The sequence below is a fragment of the Miscanthus floridulus genome, chromosome 7 (assembly GCF_019320115.1).
Source record: "Miscanthus floridulus cultivar M001 chromosome 7, ASM1932011v1, whole genome shotgun sequence".
NCBI lineage: Eukaryota > Viridiplantae > Streptophyta > Magnoliopsida > Poales > Poaceae > Miscanthus > Miscanthus floridulus.
In genome coordinates, this window is record NC_089586.1 from 108,599,958 (window position 1) to 108,620,642 (window position 20,685).

Consider the following 20,685-nt stretch of genomic DNA (forward strand, 5'->3'; position numbering starts at 1 on the left):
GTTTCCATTAGTTTTATATATACAAGACAATAATTTATATAACTTGCCATTTTAGATAAACTTATACATTAGTTGAAATGTTATGAAACACCTATACTGATATTATAATTGTGAGCACTCTATACTTTTTTATAAAAATACTAGTACACATAAATCTTTGATAAGAAAATTCAACATCTTGAGTGATAGAGGAAGTTAGTGCAAACCAAAATTAGCTATAAGGTTCATGGTCTTCGAAAGCCCTTTGTAGTAAACACTGTTGACCCACCTAGATCTCTTTTCAAGTTCTACCGCTCGTGGTGTAGGCTTAAATGACCACCTATAGTGATTAAAAAAATGCAATAAAGCACAAAATAAGAGTTATAAATAAAAGGAGAGTTTCAAATTAACTCTTGAGGATAAAAGTTTGTAGCAACTAATAAAATAACATTTGAATGTCAATCTAGACTCATGACATCATAAGACACTGGCTGCAAGAAAAGCCTCCATAATTTAAGCTAAGCTTTTGACTAAATGCATATCAAAGACACAGAAGTGTCACACATAAGGAGAAAAACTATGCATCACATAGTGTATTGACAAGTTTACCATCACTAGATCCTTCTAATTAACATGTTGCATCTAAACGACAAGACCAAACAAGGACTAAGGATGACAAGTTGAAAACCTAAACAAAAAACTAGTGCTCATTACATATATATACAAGTCATGGCATTACATATACAAGGTAAGAGCATCTCCAAGAGACTCTCAATATTCTTTCTAAATGTTAGGAATAGAGATTTTGGTGAAAAACTACCCTCCAACAGCTCTTCTAAATGATCATCCAAATATAGCCTATCTTCTGTTCTAGATTTTTTGCTAGCTAAAAATAGAAGACGAGAATGACTCTCTAGAGTGCGTATGAGATATAGAAAAACTGTTGGAGATTGAAAATATATAGAAAGCGAGTTTTATGCAAATGGCTCTCCAAATAATGATTTAGAGAGTGAGATTTAAAAAGGCTCCTTGAGATGCTCTAAGGTTGTTAAATAGATGTTTCATTTTCACCTCCCAAGCAAGATGAGGGATTTGGATGGCCCCTTGTCCAATAAATGTCAACAGCTCAATATGAAACAAATGGATTAAGAAGTTCTGTCCCTACTCCCTAGCTCCCATATTCTTGACTACAAGATAAGCGGAGGTGTAAATAAAAAAAAGGATATAGGTGATTCTCAAATGGCCTTGTCATGAAAAATGTCTTCAAATTCTATTCATCCAGAAAAGGGAGAGATCAAATACCCAGTCAATCAGGGAGATTACTGAAACCATTGAATTTCTAGGAGAATTCGTTTTGGATTACAAATGAAAACCCAACCATGGTGTAAATCACAAAAGGATAAGCTGAATTGGCTGCAAAACGCCCATATCTAGACATGATGCAGTTCTGGGGAACTAACTAATTTCAAGGAGTAAAATTTCTTATGAAGCCTACATATCATTCTGTCATGATCAATTAGACCAAGTCAAAGCCAAACAACATCCTTTAGGTCCTCTACTCCTCTTATTAGATATAGAGCGGTACGATGGTTGGAGGTGGATTACATTGCCTGCTTCTCCACCAATTAGTTCACAACAAGACGGTTAGTGTCGGGTTCATAAACCCGGGGTCCCTCGCGGACCGGCTTCCCAACAAAGGCTCGGCCCAGGCAGACAACATGCAACTCATGGGCCAGCCCAAGTATCTAAACGACAGGCCAGAAGGCCGATCCAATCACCGACCGGAAGGTCTGGCCGAGGAGGAACGGCGCCCGTTTTCCGACTCTGGCCCACCTCTCCGACCGAAGCGCTCGCTTCGGTCTCCAGCCTGCCTCCGGACGGCCTCTCCGACCGGGAGGCCTGGCCAAAGCACTACTTCCAACTCCAACCTGCATCTCCGACTGGGGATGCACCAAACCCCTGCTCACTGCTCTTCTCCGACTGACGCGATTAGAGCCGACTGGGACCAACCGACCGGAGACGCCTGCTCGGTAAGGACCAGGGAACGAATGGAGCAAGCAAGGCGGGGTGCACAAGTCAAACCGTAATACTAGGGACCATACCCTGCGTGCCTGCCAGACAGTACCCTATGACCTTCCTGGCACGATAGAACCCAAGCAGTATTGTAGGCGTCGATATTTCCCCTACAATATTGTGGGCGCCATTAACTCCCATACGGTAAGGCTCCCTCCACATGCCTCTAGGCATCGATAGTGTCGTGGACGCCGTCATTTACCGTACCAAGCGAATATGGTAAAACCCCTTGCATGCCTCCAGGTATCAACAGTGTGGTAGGCGCCGACGTCTGCCATACCCGAAGAAGACAACACAACCTCCCACGTGCATCTGACATCCAACAGTGTTGTGGGCGTCTACCATCATCATGTACCCACCGGTGTGGGCAACAAGGCTTAGTAACATACATACTCTCTCCTTCTCACTTGTAAGGCCATCCCCTTCATCTATAAAAGGGGATGCGCTCTCTCCCAAAAGACCAAGTTGATTCAGATTCAACAGATCGATCAAGTTCACTAGTACACAACCACAGAACCGTCAGGTTCGAACCACAAACATACGCTTGAACACTTAGCCCATAGCGGGGCTCCTGTCACTCTCGGCCCTTCCAACCGGACCTCTTATGCCCCCCATCTTTCTCCTTCTCGTCTGTAACTCCACTGCAAACTTCGAGCACCTGGGCTCATGAATAAATTCACCGACCAACTCAAAGTGGACGTAGGGCACATTGCCCGAACCAGTATAAACCCTGTGTCATTGAGTGCTAAGCCACCTCCAACCACAACATACGACAAAACTACAAATATTTACTTGTTGGTCACTTTCTGCACCGACAGTTGGCGCCATCCGTGGAGAAGACGTTGTACGTTCAACACTTTTTGGTCATTGGATGACCCACTTTTCTGCCACCTTCGCCATGGCGGGCTCAAGCGATACGACTTGCTTTGGCTCACTGGAGTTTCCCGCACTCCCACCTATTGGGATGTGGGTTCCACCCGTCTCCGAGCCATCCTAGGCCTTCCTCTTTGGAAGTCTGGACTTCATCACCGATCGGCTCGGCGTACTACACCTCCGTGAGGAGGTACTCGTTCTGGTGCCTGTCAGAGGGGCACCATCCATCGGCTCCGTGACGCATGATGACTTCAGCGACGAGGCATCTACGCTTCATTCCGAGCAAACTCTCTGCTCAAACCCCGCTGTGAGTAATGTACATGCTGTTATTTACTTGCTATTCTCTATCTTCCACTGATTATCCAGAGGGACCCTATTGTCCCCGCCGCGACTGCCATGCGACTGGTTCCCCTATGACCTCACATCTTCCCGTGGACACATACGCCCGGGGGCTCCAAAGGATGCCGGCGCCGCCCCCTCTCACGTCCGAATTCGTAGGGATGACGAGCTATGCTCCCACCTATTTCCTCAACCTCATGGATGATGATGTTGAGAGTGATGGCTCCAGCATCGGTGATGTGGCACCTAGCCATCGTCTTTCCTAGGAGTGCGCTATGGTGGATGCTCTGGGACAGCCACCGATGGTAATGGAGTCATTGTAGACTCACACCCCTTTGGACCCTCATGCAGAGACCCCCATGCTCACATGGGAGCACAGCGAGGAGCTACGACAACAGCGGTTGAACCAACCATCGACTGCGCCAGCACGCTCGACGCCCCACACTGTGCTCCGTGCGCATAAACCGGCGAGCGACGCGCGAGGTCGCGCTTGTCGGGTCCAGCGCAACACCATGGATAGGGGGAACAATCCCCCATAGTTCGCTTGGGCCAATCAGAACATCACCGCTGCGACAATGCTTCTACGTGGCCTTCCCTAGCCGAACGACCCCTAGGAACAGGCGATCCGCTAGAACCTTTGGGTACTAGTGGAGACCACTGTCATTCAATAGGTAGAGAGCACCGCATCATGACATCGACCCATGGCCTCTCTCCCCACCAGGGGAGTGGGGACGCACTAGATAAATCGCTCCACCCGCTCACCGCTACAGCCGCCGAGCGTGGCATAGGAGGCTGCATTTGCGCCTCATCTTGACTTAGCGACTACTCCGCACCGATCGCCTATACACGAGCGGCTCGAGCTGAACCAAGACGCTCGCGACATCATTAGCACCTGGAGTCCTAGCTCGGATGGCCTGGGACCACGGGCCTTTGTCTGGCGTGAAAGCATCTAGGCCCCTAGTTGGGTTTCGGTGATTAATGACAATGCGTGATTACTCTGACTAACGTGTATTTTGCTGAGGCAATTAAGTTAGGTCACGGTAATGGCAATTGATTGGACAATCATGGTGGTCATGCCCCTACGATGGAAATTGTTTTGGTTTTCAAAGGATGGATGACAAGGTTAAGGATGGACTAGTTCTAAGTGTCGTTTGGTGTTGAGGAGACACTTAGAGTAGTTTAGGACTTTGTTTTTCCTTTGGCCGTACTATTAAGGGGGGTATGGATAGATAGCTTGACCTAGGTGAGTCTAGTGGGTTAGGTGTGGTGCACACTTGTTAAATCTAACACTAGGTAGCTCCTAAAAAGCCCTTAGATCAATTGGAGCAAACTTCATTCACATATGATTGCGAGTTGGAAGTGCCTGGAGGGTCAAATGCTAATTGAACGCTGGTTCTGGTGTGACCGGACGCTGGCGCAGAGTCCAATCAGTTCATTTGATCAAGGTGAAGTCATCTAGATGCGACCGGACGCTGAGAGGTGAGTGATCGGATGCTGGGTGCCAGAGTCCGGTCAACTCCAGTAAGGTTCCAGAGAGGAAGAATACTGATCGGACGCGTCCGGTCAGTACTAACCGGACGCTGGTCAGGTTCTGGCTACTGACTAGACGCTGAGCATCAAAGTGCTTGGACGCTGGGTGCCAGAGTCCGGTCAACATTAGTAAGGTTCCAAAGGACAGTTTTCATGACCGGACATGTCCGGTCAGTGCTGACCGAACGCTGGCCAGTGTTCGGTCACAACTTAAACTGCACAGAGGCAGGTGAACTGACCGGAGCGTCCGGTCACCTTGACCAGAGCGTCTAGTCACCCCGTAGAGGCACATAACGGTTAGTTTTGATTGAGGGGTTATAAATACTTTCTCTATTCACTCAAGGGATCACTTTTTCTCATTCCAACAGCTGAGAAACACGCTTGAGACTGCCAAGAAGAGCAAGGTCCTAGTGAGGTGATTGAGATTTGAGAATCCAAGAGAGAGGCCTCGTTAGTGAAATCAAGAGTAGCAAAGTATGCATCCACCCTTCTCATTAGGCTTATCGTGGTCAAGTGAGAGTTCGTGCTTGTTACTCTTGATGATCGCCATCGCCTAGACGGCTTGGTGGTGATCGGGAGATTGGTGATCATCCGATAGAGCTTGTGGATGACCCAACTCAAGTTGTGAGCGGTTGTGGGTGATTCACTGCGATGGAGTGTCGAAGAATCAACCCGTAGAGAGCACTTGATCCTTACACGGATCAAGGGGAAGCTACACCCTTACGTAGGTGCTCTAATGAAGACTAGTGAGGAGTGGCGACTCTCTGATACCTCGGCAAAACATCGCCGTGTTCCTCCTACTCTCTTTACTTTAAGCAATTCAATTCTTGTCTTTACATTCATAGAATTGCCATGCTAAAGTAGGATTGGAACATAGGTTGCTAAACTTTTGTGCGGTAGAACAATACAAACACTTTCTAGGCACAAGGGGTGAAGTGGGCTAACCGTAGGGTTTAATTATTGAAAAGATTTTTAGAATTAGCCCAATTCACCCCCTCTCTTGGGCATCTTAATCCTTTCACGACGCATCTAGAGAGCGCCGCTCCCGCAGTGCTCCAATGGAGGCCGAGGCAAAGGCAAGGCCAAGCGCCAGGATCAGGACGAGGGCCCCTCCAAGCAGAGGGGGAAAAAGAACAGAAAAGATCGCCGCCGATCGGCCAACTCCATGTTGGTCGCCACGGCTGATCACACGGGCAAGTAGCCCCAGCAGGACCTTCCAGGCCACTTTCACGAGCTCATGGAGAGCCCATGCACGAACCACACCTTCCCCGTTAAACACCTCTACAAGGATTGCGAGCTCCTCAAGCGCCTTCTGCGACAGGCCGGTGGGCCAAAGGAAGAAAAAGGTGAAGAAGCAGCGGCCAAGAAAGGGGGCGTAGCGGGCAAGGATCCGGACGACTGAAGGCCGAGATGCTCCGATCGGATGCCTACCGACCACTGTTTGCCTAAACAGTCATTTAGCCCGTTTAAACACCGTGTAAACGCTACACAGTGGTGCGCCGTTTCCGTTTAATCGTCCGTTTACCCCGTTTAATTGTCCGTTTAGCCCGTTTAATGGGACGTTTTGCCCGAATAATGGCTAAACGGTAGGTGACCGACTGTTTACCATTTAGCGTTTAGAAAAACACTTCTACCGACTGAAGGACGACAATGACAACGTTCTCACCAGTGCTTGGAACAGCTATGCCATTTCTTCCCCTGAAATTCAGTCTTACCATTGTTTACTCAACATTTGCTCCTATAAAAGCGCCCCGACCCGAACATTTTCGGCCTGAGTCGCTTGGGGGCTCCACGAGGGTGCACTACTACCTCCCTTTTTCATTTACTATCATATGGTGAAACTCCTTCCTACCCAAACAAAAGGATAGTTCGTTCCTTTAAATTGCCATACGTAGCTTTGCTTTAAAATATTCCGACCGATCGCACCCCACCTCTACCTACGGTTACGAGCAGCTGATCCTCGTGGGCCATTCCTGGGCTCCAAAACTTGCAGCCTATGGGACGAACGGGCAAGTACGAAAAAGAAAGAATAAAAAAACAAAATTGTGCTAAGGTAAAATTAAGGAACAAGCTTCCCCGAACGGAGTGACTCCATTACAAAAATGAAACCGATTGTAGTCATTGAGTACACAACAACGTTTACATAGGGGCTCCCCCACGAACTTAAACTTTTTGCATCTACTAAACTACTTATACTTTTACAAGCTATTAGGGTGGCTCGGCGGCATCTGCTATCGGTGCGACCGGCGAAGGCGCGAGCAGCTCACTCCCCGGCGAGACGACATTTGGCTCGGTTGAAGGCAGGGTGATGTCCACTTCCGACCCAGGCTCTGTGCCATCCATAGGCTAGGCAATGTCCCCCTAACGCACGCTTCCGACCATGTCCTCATGGTGGGCATCCATCACCCATTGCGTAGAGACTTGCTCTGCCACCAACCTTGTGTGCGGCAGCAAGCTCTCCCCTAGCGATTGGATGTCCTCCATGCTCAAGCCGTCGGCATACCCGCTGCAGATAGTGGCGAAGTCTAGGTTCAGGTGGTACGTCACCACCGAAGTCAACACCCCCGACGCTCCGTAGAATAGCCCGTACGTGTTGAGGGCCCAGACCTCATCTGGGTCCTCCACCAGCTGGATGGCGGGCGAGCTAGTACTTGGTGCCAACCCGAAGACCTTCGAGACGACAAGCTAGGCAACATTATGGATCTAGTCAAGTTCCCCCTCGAGAGCACGTCGCTCTTCAAGGGTCTTGGCCAGCGCCTCTGCATTCTAGCCAAAAGTCATCTTGACCGTCTCTAGGTCCTGCTCCAACGACTTCACCTTTCCGCCCAGCTCTGCAAGAAGGGCAACAAGCTTAGAAACAAGTTGAAGCAAGAAACCAACATGACAAAAAATAGAGAAGGTACGTACCAAGGCGAAAGTTCTCAAGGGTAGAGAATTCCTCCACCTGCCGGGCCACCTGCTCGTGCAGCCAGGAGCTCACCTCCTCCATCCTCATCACCTAGCCCCGAAGCGCGAGCACTTCCTGGTCTACCTCCGACCGGGCCTTTCGCTCCAACTCTAGGGTGTTCCGCATCGACTCCAGGGCTTTCCGCTCTGACTCAAGGGTCTTCAGGGATTTTTGGAGCGCCACCTCGGTGTCTGCCAGGGATTTTCATAGCCTCGCCTCGGTCTCCACCTGGTAGGCCTTCGCCGCGTCAAGCCCCTGCTCGGCGGCGATTGCCCGCTCTGCCACACGCTGCTCCTCCGCCCACACCGTGGTCACCTCAGCTGCCTGGTCCTAGGACTTATGGTGGGCAGACTCCAGCTAATGCTCAAGCTCAGCCATCTGAGCATGCTCCATCTGGAGGAAACGGGACTTGCAGGAGACATCTCCTTCAGACCCTATGAAAACGAAAAAAGCATGCTGAGGCAACCAACAAGAGACTAAGAGGTCAAGGACAAACATGGGAAACTCACCTCTGCGGTGAGCTATAGGTCGACCTTGACCAACTACTGGCCAGACTCAACCCGCTCCTAGGCATCCTCAAGCTTCACCGACAGCTTGGCGAGATCAGACTCCATGGCGAGTCCTTTCCCCCTAAGGATGTCCCAGAGCTGACACTCTTGGGAATCCCGAAGGACGAACCACACCTTTGATGGTCCTCGAGGCAGGGTCACTCTAGATCACCCTCCTGTAGCCCGTCATAGGGCCTAGCCTCCGACCGAATCACCGCCAGCACCTACGATGGCACCGGTAGCTCCACCACGTCATCCGCTTCGTCGTCAGATGGGATCTCCACCACCTCGGTTGTGTAGGCCACCGATGGGTGTTCTAACTCCATCACGGTCGCATGTCCCCCCTGGCCCTTCAGCTCTGACCACGAGGGTAAGCCATGCAGCCCTCCATCTGGCGAGGCAGGGGCCTCGGTCTCCTTCTCCTCTTCCGCCACAGCTGGTGGAGGATGGGCCACGAGGGACACCACCGGCGAAGCCTCCACCGTCACCACCAGGATCGCTGCTAGCATCGTTGCCGCCGCTGTCGCTGCCGCCGTACTAGCAACCGACCCGAGGAGCACCACCCCCGGAAGGGAAGGACTCGCCGCCACCACCCTGTCCCCCCCCACCGCTCGCCGCGGTGCGCTGCAGGGTGGGCCTCCAAACCTCCTACACAGGAGTTGGGCGATGCTCAACCCTATCATCGTCTGGCCACTGACAAAAAGTACAGGTCAGTCATACTCCAAAAAGACTCAATAGCAAAAGATAAAAAAGAAATAAAGAAAGGCTACCGGGAGGTAAGCGGCACGACTCTAAAACCAAGACCCAGTGTCGATGGGCCCGCAGGGCGAGGATCGCTCCTAGGCTACAACCCATGCCTCCTCACTTCAGCCAGGGGCGAAATCGTCCCAATCGGCTCCTGCCCAGCCTACGGGCCACCATGACCTTTGGCTCAGGATGCGCCGACTGAAGCAGTAGGCATGGCATCCTCCCACTGCGAGTCATGCGCTGGCACTGCTTCCGGTGATGCACGAGTGTAAGCCCACTCCTTTGACTGCCTAGCCTGCTCGGCCATGCCCACAGCAGGCGGGGACAAGACTGGCGATGCCACCGAGGGGCGTGGTGACCGCGTCCACTTTGCCTCCCATTCGCCAACGGCGTCCGCGCTCGTAGCATGCTTCCTCGACACGAGAACCTCGGCGCACCTCTCCACCTCCTGCTCATCGCTAGTAGACATCGCCATAGGGTCGTGACGCTCCATCGAGGTCACAACGACCTCCCAACTTTCCTCAGAAAAAATCATGTCATCCACCTCTGTGGGGTCCTCCGACTCGAGCTCTGACTCGACGTCGCTCCTTTTCTCGGCCTTCACGCGTCGGGCGACCTCCTTCTCCTTCTGATACTTTCGCCGACCCACCTTGGCTTTCTTCTTCTTCCTAGCATCCGCCGCCTCCTTCTACGTAGCCTACCGGGCTAGGCCCTCTGGCCCCTTCGGAAGGTGTGGTTGGGACATGTAAGCATCAAGTCCCTACGAAATAGGCGATTTAAAATAAAAAAGCAGGAAAGCAAAGGGGAAAAGAACACGAAGTAAAGAGAGAGGAGCACACCAGTTTGGACACCACCAAGGCGTTGAGAGGTTCAGGCTTTCCATCGACCCTCTCCTTGGGCTTCAGCTATAGCACCTGGTCGAGGCGACTCCAGATCTCGTCGCCTGGCAGCTCCTCCGGTGATGCAAGATCGAGGTCTGACGAGCCGCAGTACCTCCACATCGGTCGTGCCCTCTCCGCCAACAGAGCAACCCAATGGCGATAGAGGGTGTGGAACACCCACACCCCATCAAGACCGTACCGCACGAGCTTCTAGACCTCCGCCTTGATGATCTCCACCTTCTTCTTCTCCCGACGGGAAGGGCCCCACGACCAACTATCCCGCCTCTCTGGCCTCCCACCAGTGAACGCCGAGAACGGCGCCTCCACCTAGTTCCTAATATAAAACTACTCCCTGTGCCACCCCTGGTTGGAGTCGCTGGGGATGTACGCGGGATACAAACCTCCCACGCTCGGTTTTCTCTGCAGGGCGAATCCCCCCACCGACACGGCCTTGGGCGGATTCCCCATCGGCAAAATTCGCCCAGAGAAAAGCCGCTGGAAGAAGTCCATGTGTGTCTCCCTATCGAGGAAGGCCTCGCAGATGGTGACGAAGCCGGCGATATGCAGCACCCCTGTTGGATTGAGGTGCTGCAGCTCTAGACCTCACTCATTGAGGAGCCCGTGTAGGAACCAGTGCGTGGGGTATCCTAATCCATGCTCGTGGAAGGCGAGGAAGGAGACCACCTCGCCGGGCCGATGTTACAGAACATCCTCCCTCCCGGGAGCCCTCCAGTGTGCCACCTCCTTCGATGGAAGAAACCCCTTCACAGCGAAGGCCTCCAGCACCGACTCCCCCACAGTAGATGACCTCTAGTCTGACATTTTGCTCTGGGTTCACAAAAGGATCTGTGACTTTTCTCCTCTCCCTCGCTCTCCCCTTTTCTTTCCTAGGAACCACCGCGGCTCTCAAAGACACTCTCGGCAAGAAGGAAAATGAGAGGAGGAGACAGATGGGGAATAGGCAAAGGAACAAGGCAAAAACCTTATCCCTTCTACTTAAGGAAAAGGGCGCAACAGTTGGGGAAGGTGTGCCAATTGGGAAAGTCAAAACGACGGAGCGAAAAACCCTCTCCCTTTCCCATTTAATGCAGATAGGATACGATGGGACGCGCCCTGACCGATGAGACGCGTCCCGCCCGATGGAACAGCGCCTGATCAGACAGGACATGGCCTGGGTATGGCCCACCACTATCGCACGCCGGACGCAAGAACCAAAGTGCCACCGCACACAGGCAGCTCCCCGCATCCCTAGGCGGGACTTGGAAAAAACCTAGAACAGGATCTCTAGCAGGAGAGACCATCGGGCTTCCTAAGTCGATCGAACGGCTCAGGATAACACCGAGAGATAGGTAAAGAGCAAAGGGACACCCCATGTAGGCCATGCCAATTCCATCATGAACGATGAGTAGGGTCCCGGTCGGATATTTCCGACTGCAGCTCTTCAAATCCCGTCACTCGAGTCATCAAGGTAACACTACCGACCCTACCTATTTTCTATATATAATCATCCATACATTCGTACACGCATTCATTCCATACGCCCGTGCCCCCCAGACAATTCAGGCCCTAAATCGCCCGGGGGCTCGGGAACTAAAGCATCGCACATGCAGCGAAATGCATCATAACGCTTCGTGTTGCGTCACGAAGCGACAGTTGCCTCATTCAACATGAGCAACGACCGACCGGGGTTCAAAGGCTGGCCCACGAAGGGCTCGAGGCCGCCCCACGTCAAACAGAGCTAGGGGAGAAAACGCAGATGAGCCCCGTGTGACCCTCGCCCAGTCTGCCCCAAAGCAGACAGGGTCATCTCAACCTTCTCGTTCGATCCTAAACCTCTTGCCAAGCCCACAGAATCTTCATCGAGGGGAGGCCAGCAGGCCACCTGGGTCGGTCTCCAAAACGACCCAAGCATCTGTCGGGTTGCAAGTAAAGGAGCAGTGGAATGTCACAAGAGGGCTATGCCGACCCCGTTACGAACGACGGACCCGGATTCCACTTGATCATATCCGTTAGCGAGCTCACCGAGCGCGTCACTCAAGCCCGAGCGATCGAGGCAAGTGACAAAGCTCAGCCTCTCTGGTTGTGAGAATTCGGGGATGGGGTAATGCACACAACTCAAACCAGCCCCTACCAAGGCCCAATAGGGCTCGGGGGCTTAAGACACCAAAACACCTAGGTCTGCGACCCCGAACTCGCCCCATCCCTCGGCTATACTTCGACTGCACACCAAACGCCTGGGTCTACGACCCCAAACTTGCCCCATCCCTCGGCAACGCCTCAACTACACACCAAAAAACACCTTGGTCTGCGACCCCGAACTCGCCCCATTAGGATCCACGAGCTCTGGCTCGCCCGATCCCTAAACTAACTAACTAACTGCCTCGGTTGCGCAGGCTGCACCGAGGCTAGGATCCACGACTCCGACTCGCTCGATCCCACGGCACGCACCGACGCTAGGACCCACGAGCTCCGTCTCGTCTGATCCCTGAACTAACCGCCTTGCCTGATCCCACGACGTGCACCGATGCCAGGATCCACGAGTTCCGTCTCACCTGATCTTAAAACTAACTACCTCGGCTGCGCAACAACGCCCTAGTTGACGACTCTATCTCGACTAAAAAACACGCACACACACCCGCTAACAAACACCCCCACATGATTCTGCCCGAATTGCCTGGAGGCTCGGGGGCTACACCCACGGGTGCGCTCGCGCGCACCTGCTGACGAAACAAAAATCTCCCCCACTGGCAACATGAAAAACCCCTTAGACGATTCTACCCGAATCGCCTGGGGGCTCGGGGGCTACACCCGTGGGTGTGCTTGCGCGCATCCGCCGTCAAGACAAAAATCTCCCAGACGATTCTACCTGAATCGCCCAGGGGCTCGAGGGCTCCTATCGGGTTCATAAACCTAGGGTCCCTCGCAGATCGGCTTCCCAACAAAGGCTCAGCCCAGGCAGACAACGCGCAACTCATGGGCCAGCCCAAGTATCTAAACGATAGGCTAGAAGGGCGATCCAATCACCGACCGGAAGGTCTGGCTGAGGAGGAACGGCGCTCGTTTTCCGACTCCGGCCCACCTCCGGACGGCCTCTCCGACCGGGAGACCTGGCCAAAGCACTAATTCTGACTCCGACCGAGGATGCGCCAAACCCCTGCTCACTACTCTTCTCCAACTGACGCGATCAAAGCCGACTGAGACCAACCGACCGGAGACGCCCGCTCGGTAAGGACTAGGAAACTAATGGAGAAAGCAAGACAGGGTGCACAAGTCAAACCGCAATACTAGGGACCATACCCTGTGCACCTGTCAGGCAGTACCCTGCGACCTCCCTGGCACGACAGAACACAAGCAGTATTGTAGGCGCTGATATTTTCCCCTATAGTATTGTGGGCGTCATTAACTCCCATACGGTAAGACAACCCCCACATGCCTCTGGGCATCGACAGTGTTGCGGACGCCGGTATTTACCGTACCAGACGAACATGGTAAAACCCCTTGCATGCCTCCAGGTATCAAAAGTGTGACAGGTGCCGACGTCTGTCATACCCGAAGAAGACAACCCAACCTTCCACATGCATCTGACATCCAACAGTGTTGTGGGCGTCTACTATCATCCTGTACCTGCCGGCGTGGGCAATAAGACTTAGTAACATATGTACTCTCTCCCTCTCACTTGTAAGGTCATCCCCTTCATCTATAAAAGGGAATACGCTCTCTCCCAAAAGACCAAGTTGATTCAGATTCAACAGATCGATCAAGTTTACTAGTACACAACCACAGAACCGTCAGGTTCAAATCACAAGCATACGCTTGAACACTTAGCCCATAGCGGGGCTCCCGGCACTCTCAGCCCTTTCGATCGGAGTCCGACTAGACCTCTTATACCCCACATCTTTCTCCTTCTCGTTTGTACTACAAACTTCGAGCACCTGAACTCAGGAATAAAGTCACCGACCGACTCAAACTGGACGTAGAGCACGTTGCCTGAACTAGTATAAACTTTATATCATTGAGTGCTAGGCCATGTCCGATCATAACGTACGACAAAACTATAAATATTGACTTGTTGATCACTTTCTGCTTTCCCCTCTTCTTTACCATGAATATGACTACAACTATTTGAGAACTTATGTACCCGTATCAGAAGTGTACAGCAGCAGCGGTTGTTTCAATAAACTCCTACAGAGAGAGAAAAAAAATGAAAAACACGAGATAATGTCATCACAACTAAAATTATACATGACATCTGGTATTATCACCGCTGATCATCCGTTTATTACTTTGTGTTGCCAAGAGGATGTTTGATTCCTGACATCTGGCCCATCTCGGATTGCAATGGTCCTCTTTGCTCCAGAACTTGGCATCCAGCATCTTCACGAAAGCCCTGAAGTCAACAACAAATGAAGTTACAATCTCCCTGCACAAGATTGCCATGTGTTGTTCACAGCATTATCATTTAACACCACGATAATCTTCCTAGGAACATGAGATGGTTTCACAATACTAGAACCTAGAAATATAAATTCATACCATTTGGATCTAGATTTAGAGTTTAGCCGCTCCAATCACAAATTCTAGAATGTCTATTATGGCATGTCGTATCCAGTTGGTGTTACTAAACCAGATGGCAAGAAAAGTAGGAGATTGGGCATCTCCAAGAGCCTTTCTAAAATCTACTCTCTAAATCAACATTTGGAGTCCTTTGGGTAAAAATCGTTTTCTATATCTTTGTATTCTCCAACAGCTTTTCTATATCTTGTGCGCAGTCTAGAGAGTCATCTTCACTATCCATATTTGGCTAAGAGAAATCCGGAACAGAGGATATCTTGGATATCTAATTGAAGATGCCGTTGGAGGGTATTTTTTCACCAAAATCTCTATTCCTGTAAATTAGGAAAGATATAGAGTCTCTTGGAGATGCTCCCACTCTCTAAATCATCATTTAGAGATCAATTTGCATAAAAATCGCTTTCTATATCTTATTTCCACCCTAGAGAGTCATTCTCATTTTCTATCTTTGGCTAGCGAGAAATCCGGGATACAAGATGGCTATATTTGGATAAGCTGTTGGAGGGTATTTTCTCACCAAAATCACTATTCCTAACAATTAGGAAGGATATGGAAACTCTATTGGAGATTGGAGTTGCTCTTAAACTCACCCTCTATTGGAGATTGGAGTTGCTCTTAAACTCACCCTCTAAGTCGAGAGCCATTTGAATAAAATCGCTCTCTATATCTATCCATCCTCCAACAGCTTCTCTATATCTTGTGGAGGAATAGAGGATGACAATAGTTGGATATCTAATTAAAAGAAGCTGTTGGAGGGCATTTTTCACCAAAAATCTCTAATTCTATCAATAGCAAAGTATATAAAGAGGTTATTGAAGCTGCTCTGCAATGAAATCGATGTTCTTTCATGAAGTGAACCTGTAAATTAGGAAATCATGTCCAGACAGCAAACTTTGCAAGCCTTATCCTCACATAAACCCTAAAACACAACTTTAAAAAAAATCTAAAAGCCCTGAATATCTAAAAGAAATTAAATTAAATAGCTCCATTTATTAAATAGTAGTATAAGCTGCAACCCGTAACATCAAAGAGTATTGCTGCACACCTAACTGAAGCCTTACTTGATCTTTCTCATAAGTATTTTTGATAAATACCTGCCAGCTGATGATTTTGTTTTATGTCAAACAGTTAGTTATCCCCAGTCTGAATGATGAGAACTTAAGTACGTTATGCTCACACCGTGACATCAAGGTGATGGTGTGATGTCTCTTTGAGCAATCAGGTACTGAACAGTGTTGTCAGTTCACAACAATCGGTAAGCACAACTATCCTTTTGAAAGGGAGCTGAGCACAATTATCGTATTATAAGGCATAACTTGCTACAATTTGAGAGGGAACTGGAAGCGTCTTGGCATTTGTATTAACAGCATAGTAAAATAGTTTAGCTGTAATATTGCATGTCATGTAACACTTTAGTGAAACCTAGTTCATGCTCGTGTCGTCCATTTAAGATGCTTTATGGAAGTACTAACGGAAGGTTACAAGACTGCTTGCCCTTTCAATAAATAAAAGGCACACCCAAGAACGCAAATGATGCATAAGGAGGTAATCATCAACAATACAAGCAAAGAAAGCTTCCTTAGCTTATAGGTTGGAACTTGATTGATACATTAGGGTTCAAGATTTATATATTTGCTATCCAGATTAGATTTAGCTTTCTATGGGCAAAGAGCTTGATGAATCTCATTTGTCTATACGATGAAAAGTTGAGTCCTTCTAAATTCAGCATTGCAGTAGCCCCTTTCAGAAAAAATGTGCAGAGTAAAGCTAAAAATGTGACTGAGAAATGAAAGGACCAAATACGCCCTCCATACTAAAATAAATCAACTTCTAAAGTTGTCCTGAGTCAAACTATTTTAAGTTTGACCAACTTTATAGAAAAGAACACTAATATGTATGACATCAAACAAGTATATTATGAAATTATATTTCATGATGTATCTAATAATAAAAATAAAAATTTGGTGTCATAAACAGTGGTGCTCTTTTTAATAAATTCAGTCAAACCTAAAAATGTTTGACTTAGGACAACTTTATAAGTTGATTTATTTTGGGGCAGAGAGTATATATATATGAAGCATGGGCAATATGCAAAATGGAAGGACCTAGTACATTTGATCTCACAAAGACAAATCCTTAGAAGAGGTGAACATCCATGTGGCAGGTTCAGGTCTGTAGATAATTGCCAGGATCAGATCGAAACATTAACAGTCCTAAACCTAACTAGAAAATCAACCACACTGGAGGGTTCAAGCAATTGACTGCAGAAAATACGTGGGTGAGTTCACATATTATCCTGGAATTGAGCATCACAAACAGGAAATAAAACACAGTGAAACATTGGACAATTACTGAATAAGGAACTGTATGATCCTCGGACAAAGCAAAAGGAAATACTTACAGTGGTGAGCAAGGCGAACGACCACCGTTCACATAGTACACAAACAAGTATGAGTCATAATGTTGTCCTCTTATGTAGTAAAACATTGGAAGCCTTCTGACTAGCTTAAATAGCATCTTCTTATAGAAGCTGATAGCAGGCTCGTTGCATGAAATGACATGTAAATAAACACCTCTGCAATTTGATATGCTTGCTGCATATTTAACCACTTCTCGAACCAGTGATGATGCTGCAAGTTAGAATTATCATAGGGATGAACCACATCAATTCACAAGGCAAACCTTAAAAGTAAGACGATAATACAATGCAACTAACCTATCCCAAGGTTTCTGTAGCCATCCACCACACCCAGCGTCAATATATACACAAGTGTTAGATCTTTGCGCGAACTGTTATACCTAAACAGGTCCTCAATCTGCATATAAAAACCATTAGCTCCATCAAGCTGGCCATTTAGATATACCATAATCAGGACCTCCTGTATGGTAATACCTCGTTATCTTTTGCCGCAATCATCCTCGTGGTTACAAAACCTATTATCTCATCCCTGCGGTCATCTGATCTGCTGGTGTCCACGGCGCCCCAGGAAACAATCCCATTGCCGCTGACAACGTTCAAGAAGAACTCCCTCTCGTACCTGAACAAAATGAAGAAGAATTATAGCATCGAATGAACGGTAAGAGTAAGTAGGCGATGTATTATATAACGGTAAAGCAAGTAACAAGCTAGAAAAAGTAGCATCCGTTTCCAGTAGCTACCTTATTGGAAAGAGAGCAAGATGAATCTTCTCAAGAGCTTCTAGGTCGGAGGGCTGGACAGGGCGATACTCTATGGTAGGGTAGATTTCGGATCTCGGGTCCAACATGAGCAGCTCCCGCAGCAGCGATGACCGACCAGGTTCTTAGCCGGGATGCCCGGGAACCGCCGGGATGCCCGGCCAACCTTCGCGTGAGGGAGAGGGGTCTCCCCTCTTCGAGGCGTGCCCGCGAGTCAGGCGCGCCACGGCGAATTGCAGCCGGCTCTGTGGTGGCGCCGCCGCCGCGAGGAAAGGGCGAGAGGGAAGAAGAAGTCGACGGCGCGGCGTGTGGGACAGGGAGGGATAAGAGAGAATTCCTTTCACACCAGACAAATGATCCGTTCTTTTTTTTCTAATTTTTTTTTGTTTTCTATTTAACATCGAGTTTAACTTTGATTTCTTTCGTGACACTCCATTGTATTTTCCATCTGGCCACCATTAACTACGCTATGAAAAGACGATTTTGCACCTGTGAGCCCCACCACCCTTCTCCCTCCTTTCCTCCTCCAGGCCGCAGTGCTATCCTAGTCGCGCGCCGCGCTGGGGCTCAGCCTCCGCGCCGTGCTCCGCGTCCCCTCCGCGGCGGCGGCCGACAACGATGGCGAGTGCGAGTGCGACGAGGAGGAGGCGACGTTGGCCGTGCGCGTGCGGCCGTGGCTGCTGTGGCGGCGGCGCGGGTCTAAGCGCTTCCATATGCGGGGCCGCCGCTTGGTGGACCTGGCCTGGGACCTCTCCCGTGTGCTTCCCGCCCTCGGGCGGCTCCCCGGAGCCCTGCTCGGGGTACTTCGTCGCCGTCGTGGTGGACGGCGAGATGGCGGTCGTCGCGGGGGGACATGGCGGAGGAGCCCTACAGGAAGACCACGGCGCGACGCCCGCCTAGGCCAGGCCCCGTCCTCGTCTCGCGCCGCGAGCACGTGTCCATGCGCGACGGCAGAGGACGCGGGCACCGGACCTGCGTTGTCGTGCGCGGCAAGCAGCGGGAGATCTCGGTGGATCTCGTCTCGCGCGCCGCCGCCCAGGGCGGCCAGGGGCGGGAACGGGACAGGGCCGAGGTCGGCATGTCCGTCTCCGTCGACGGCGATCGCGTGCTCCACGTTCGCCGCCTGCGCTGGAAGTTCCGCGGCACCAAGAAGGTGGACCTCGGCGGCGGCAACCGCATCCTCGTCTCCTGGGGGAGGATGTGGCGGCCTAGAGGAGGAGAGGAGGGAGAAGGGTGGTGGGGCCCACAGGGGCAAATTTGTCTTTTCACAGCGCAATTAACGGTGCCCGGATGGAAAATGCAACGGAGTGTCACGTAAGGAATGAAAGTTGAACTCGATGTCAAATAGGAAACGAAAATTTTTTAAAGTCAAGAAAGGAACGGGTCATTTGACTGGTATAAAATAAGGAATTCTCTCTGGGGATAAACGGAGGAAGGACCAGCTGCCAGGATCGAAAGGGTGGATGGGAAGGAGGGGATCAGGGGAGGTGGTGATGGACGAGCGGCGTCGACCTTGACGCGGGCAGGAAGAAGAACCCAGGAAGGAAGCAAGGAGGTGAGGAGGCTAACCGGCTGATTTGAGTGTCATTAGCGTATTAACCCATGCTGAACTGTTTAGAGGATCCTCGTGTTGATCCAAAAAAGAGGTTAATGTTTTCCTATTCTTTGGTCAGCTATCAGCTATACTAGGTTCCATTTTTTAGCGAGCAATTTTTTCTACCACATGCTAATCAGTAATCACTTAAGCTATTACTTGGTTCTCTACTCTTGTGATTTCTCTATCTCATTCTAAATTTGATTTCATATCACAGGTTTTCCTTTGATTTCGTCTGATAGCTTGATGAATATTTAATTATACACTCAACGGTGACGTACTATGATTTACAAGTAGCTGGGCGATTTAATTAAAATAATATATACTCCCTCTATTTTAAATTATAAGTCTTTTTAATTTTTTTAGAGTCAAAGTATCTCAAGTTTAACTAAAATTATAGAGAAAATTATAATTATTCATGACATCAAAAAGATATACTATGAAAATATAATTAATGAAGAATCTAACGATACTTATTTAGTATCATAAATGTTATTATTTTATTATATAAATTTAGTCAAATTTAATATTCTTTGACTCTTGAAAAAAAATTGGATTGACTTATTGCAACGGAGTAAGTATCTTGTATTGATTTTTTGTTATTTTTCTTTCAATTGACAAACCCTAGGTCAATGGCTCCCTCATCTTATTATGCCTCAGTCATTTTTGATATTAGCAGACATGTCCATAATTTGCAAGTGCAATTTATGTCGTCTACTCTAATATATTTTAGCGAAAATTTGACGGTAGAAATTTCTTCTTTAAAATTAGGTATATAAAATTATCATTTACTTTTTTATTGTTCATTATTCTTTTCTCTCCACCTTGATTGTCTCCATTGTATGTTAATTCATCAAATTGTGTTCCCTAGGCCCTGTTTAGTTGCACCCCAAAATGCCAATTTTTTTAAGATTCTCCGTCACATCGAATCTTTGGACGCATGCATGAAGCATTAAATATAAATAAAAAATAAAACTAATTACACAATTTAGACGAAATCTACGAGACGAATCTTTTAAGTCTAATTAGACTATGATTGGACACTAATTGCCAAATAACAACAAAAACGCTACAGTAGCGTTTTGCCAAAAATTTTGGCATCCAAACTAGCCCCTAGTCTCATCTCTCTTCATTCGGGATGCTTGCTCCTCCACCATTAATTACGTCTTGTTTCTCTGTTGTCTACTGGACTCTACTCTCGAGTTGGTCTTCCTTTAGGGGCCGTTTGGTATGGCTCCTCGACCAGCTCCGGGAGCACTTCCGCAGCTTCACCAACCAAACGCTAGAAAATGGATCCGCTCCGCGTCGGGAGCCGCAGGAAACCCGCTGAGAGGAGAGGAGAGAGAGAACGGGAGCCAGAAAAACGAGCTTCGCCCGGCTCCGCCCCTATTGCCGTGGGCCCAACGCGGGGCATGGGCGGATTTG

General features: G+C 49.2%; 1 protein-coding gene and 1 pseudogene across 5 annotated transcripts; one reads left to right on the top strand and one right to left on the bottom strand.

The window, feature by feature from the left end:
* Positions 1-13,678: 13,678 nt before the first annotated feature.
* On the bottom strand, positions 13,679-17,990 carry LOC136467512 (histone acetyltransferase MCC1-like). 5 transcript variants are annotated; one of them, XM_066466240.1, is made up of 6 exons: positions 17,649-17,990; positions 17,383-17,527; positions 17,206-17,305; positions 16,891-17,119; positions 14,180-14,337; positions 13,679-14,099 (listed from the first exon to the last, which is right to left on the bottom strand). In XM_066466240.1, exons 1-6 carry the CDS (start codon positions 17,753-17,755, stop codon positions 14,089-14,091), a joined length of 750 nt encoding a protein of 249 aa, XP_066322337.1. In that variant the 5' UTR covers positions 17,756-17,990; the 3' UTR covers positions 13,679-14,088. The 5 variants fall into 5 exon arrangements, with proteins under 5 accessions (XP_066322337.1, XP_066322336.1, XP_066322339.1 ...); XM_066466242.1 differs by having other exon boundaries at positions 13,680-14,099; positions 14,201-14,337; XM_066466243.1 differs by having other exon boundaries at positions 13,682-14,099; positions 14,201-14,304.
* Positions 17,776-18,984, top strand: LOC136466030 (uncharacterized; annotated as a pseudogene).
* The last annotated feature ends 1,701 nt before the right edge of the window (positions 18,985-20,685 follow it).